Genomic DNA, 2770 nt, shown 5'->3' with positions numbered 1-2770 from the left:
TTTGCGGTGTCTCTTTAGGGGGCCCTTTACTCTTTTTTTGTGCATTTTCTGAGCGACGTTTTGCTTTTTTTTGTTTAATTTTGTGCTGCTGTCTCCTCTATGCTTTGCTACTCAAACAAAAACAAAGACAAGCATTTCCTTGCTGTCTCCCTAAGCAGCAGCAGCAGCAAAAGAAGAGATGCCACCTGCAGCAGCACAGCAGCAGCAGGAGCCCCAGGAGGCCCTTAAGGGGCCCCCTGTGCTAGCAGCTGAAGCAGCAGCAGCAAGAGGCTGCGAGCAGACTGTGGGGCCCTAACCCCCCTAAACAACTCTATATAAACAGAGGCGGTACTTAAACTATTAGGGGCCCCCACAGAGCAATCAGATAAACACAAGCAGCACAATTATAAACCTTAAAATGAAGGGGCCCCCTTTGCAGCAACAAACTAAAACTGCAGCGGGCAAAAGGCGTAAAGAAAAACAAAATTGGGGGGCCCCTCGAGGGGCCTCACGGTTAGGGGCCCCCTAGGGGCCTCCAGGGTATGGGGGCCCCCTAGGGGCCTCCAGGCTATGGGGGCCCCCTAGGAACCTCCAGGGTATTGGGGCCCCCTAGGGGCCCCCTAGGGGCTTCCAGTGTATGGGGACCACATAGGGGCCCCTACGCGTTGCCCCACTCGATGAAAGCTGCTGCAGTGCATACACCACACTGCGTATCCGCTGCTGCTGCTGCTGCAGCGTTCGGTGCAGCAGCAGCAGCAGCCTCAGCATCAGCAGCCTCCCCCCCAGCACTTGTGAGGCTGGCGCCTGAAGCTGGTGGCGGTTGAATACAGAAGGTTGCGAGCTCGGGGGGCCCCCCTACTGTACCCTCTTGGGGGCCCCTGATGGGTACAAAGACCTGCCCATAGGGGTGCCAGCCGCGAGGTATGGGGTGTATGAGGGGGCCCCCCTTTGCTTCGTCTGGGGGGCCCCCCAGCCAAGGAGGGCAGGGGGGCCCCCCTTCAAACATAACAGGAAAATGAACGGCCACAGGAAGAATAGGGAGGGCCCCCTGGGGCCCCTCTGCACGCACATCCAACAGCCAGATTGTTAAACGAACAGCTAGCAGCGGCATCAGCGCATTAGCAGCAGCAGCAGCAGCAGCAGAAGGATCTCCTGCTGCTCCTGGTGGCCGTTGCTGAACAGCAGCTCGAAGGCTATCAGCGGCTCTGCAGAGCAGCGCAGCAGCAGCCTTCTCTTGGGGGCCCCCTTGTTGGGGGGCCCCCCGTATTGCTGCTGCTGCTGCAGTAACTGCTGCAGCAAACTCCCCAAGGGGGGGCCCCCTCAGCGTGAAGGCCCATCTCCAAGAAGGGTTTTTATTTCTGTATATAACAGAGCTTGACCCTTGCTCAAGAGAGAAGATATTGTTAAGTAGGGTGAGGGGCCCCCCAGGGGCCCCCTGCTGCTGCTGCTGCTGCAGTAGGGGCCCCCCGTGGCCCCCATGAGCAGCAGAGGCAGCAGCAGCAATGCCAGGCAGCAGCACAACAGCAGCAGTTATAAATGAAGAAGGTAGCAGGGCCCCCAGACGCCTGAGGCCCCTCCCCCTCTCCACTAGTAAACCGATAGGTAAACTTAGGGGGCCCCCAAAGGCCTCCTGGGGGCCCCCTAGAGCAGACAGAGCAAACGGCGAGGAGCATTGCCACTCTGCCCTAACTTCGTACCCTTCTGCTGCTGCTGCTGCTGTCGGTGCTGCAGCAGCAGCAGCAGCAGCTGCTGCTGCTGCATCTCGTATACCCGCATTATTGTGCCCCCGAAAGATATGAAGAAGTTCCCTTAGGGACGGCGACAGACGGTGCGAAGGCGCAGCATCAGGTGCTGCTGCTGCTGCTGCTGTTTCTGCTGCTGCTTCTGCTGCTGCTGCTGCAGGTGTTGCTTGCTGCTGTGGGGCCCCCCTGGGGGCCCCCAGAAGGAGACAAGAAAGCAATGAACGCGCAGCTACCCACAAATCAAATATCTCTTCTGTCCCTCCGCCCCCCCTCCATACGTGTCTAAAGGCTAAGCAGCCGTGCAGCAGCAGCCACTCCTCTGCACTCAAACTGCTGCTGCTGCTGCTGCTGCTGTTGTTGCTGTTGGGGGGCCCCGGCATATCCTCTGCATTTGCATGGATGGCCTGCAGCAGCAGCGCCTGAAATTCACTCCAATGCAGCAACCCAAACCCTAACGTTTCCCGTCGCTGCTGCTGCTGCTGCTGCTGCTGCTGCTGCTGCTGCTGCTGGCGTCGCCACATTTCCCGCAGGAGGTAGGGGAGGAGAGGCTTCACTTTTGCTGCCAAGCGGTAGAGGGCCCCCAGGGTTAAGAGGGGCCCCGCTAGCACTGTAGCAGCAGGGGGCCCCCTCACAGCTCGCTTAATAATCTCTAGAGATTCAGGGGGCCCCTTGTCGCTGCAGGCAAACAAACACAAGCAGCAGCAGCAGCAGCAACAGTTGCACACAAATAGCAGCAGCAGCAGCAAACGACACCAACAAAAGCACAAGCAGCAGCACTTGCACTGCCGGTAGTGGCGCAGCAGGAGCAGCAGCAGTAGCATCTGCTGCAGCAGCGGCACCTGCAGCAGCATCAGCTGCTGCAGCAGCAGTATCCTCTGCATGCACTTACTGCAAGAGAGCACAAAGGGCCTCCCATGTCGTCCACTCTCCTTTCTCACACTTTGGGGGCCCCTCTATCTTCTTTAGGGGCCCCCCAAGGCAAAGAAATACCCCAGGCGGCAGCTCAGCAACTTCAACAGCCCACGATGGGAGCCCCCCTGGGCCCCCCC

At 59.1% G+C, this 2770-nt stretch overlaps 1 protein-coding gene across 1 annotated transcript; it reads right to left on the bottom strand.

Annotated features, from left to right (window-relative positions):
• Positions 1-637: 637 nt before the first annotated feature.
• EAH_00053350 (hypothetical protein, conserved) lies at positions 638-2770 on the bottom strand (the record flags this gene model as incomplete). Its single annotated transcript, XM_013391058.1, has 2 exons — positions 638-2396; positions 2611-2770. Coding segments are annotated over 2 exons (1919 nt in total), but the record flags the coding sequence as incomplete, so codon positions are not given.

The sequence above is a fragment of the Eimeria acervulina genome, genomic scaffold, assembly GCF_000499425.1.
Source record: "Eimeria acervulina Houghton genomic scaffold, Eah_scaff983, whole genome shotgun sequence".
NCBI lineage: Eukaryota > Apicomplexa > Conoidasida > Eucoccidiorida > Eimeriidae > Eimeria > Eimeria acervulina.
Note: the sequence above shows the minus strand (reverse complement) of the source record. Positions and strands in the feature narration are given on the sequence as shown.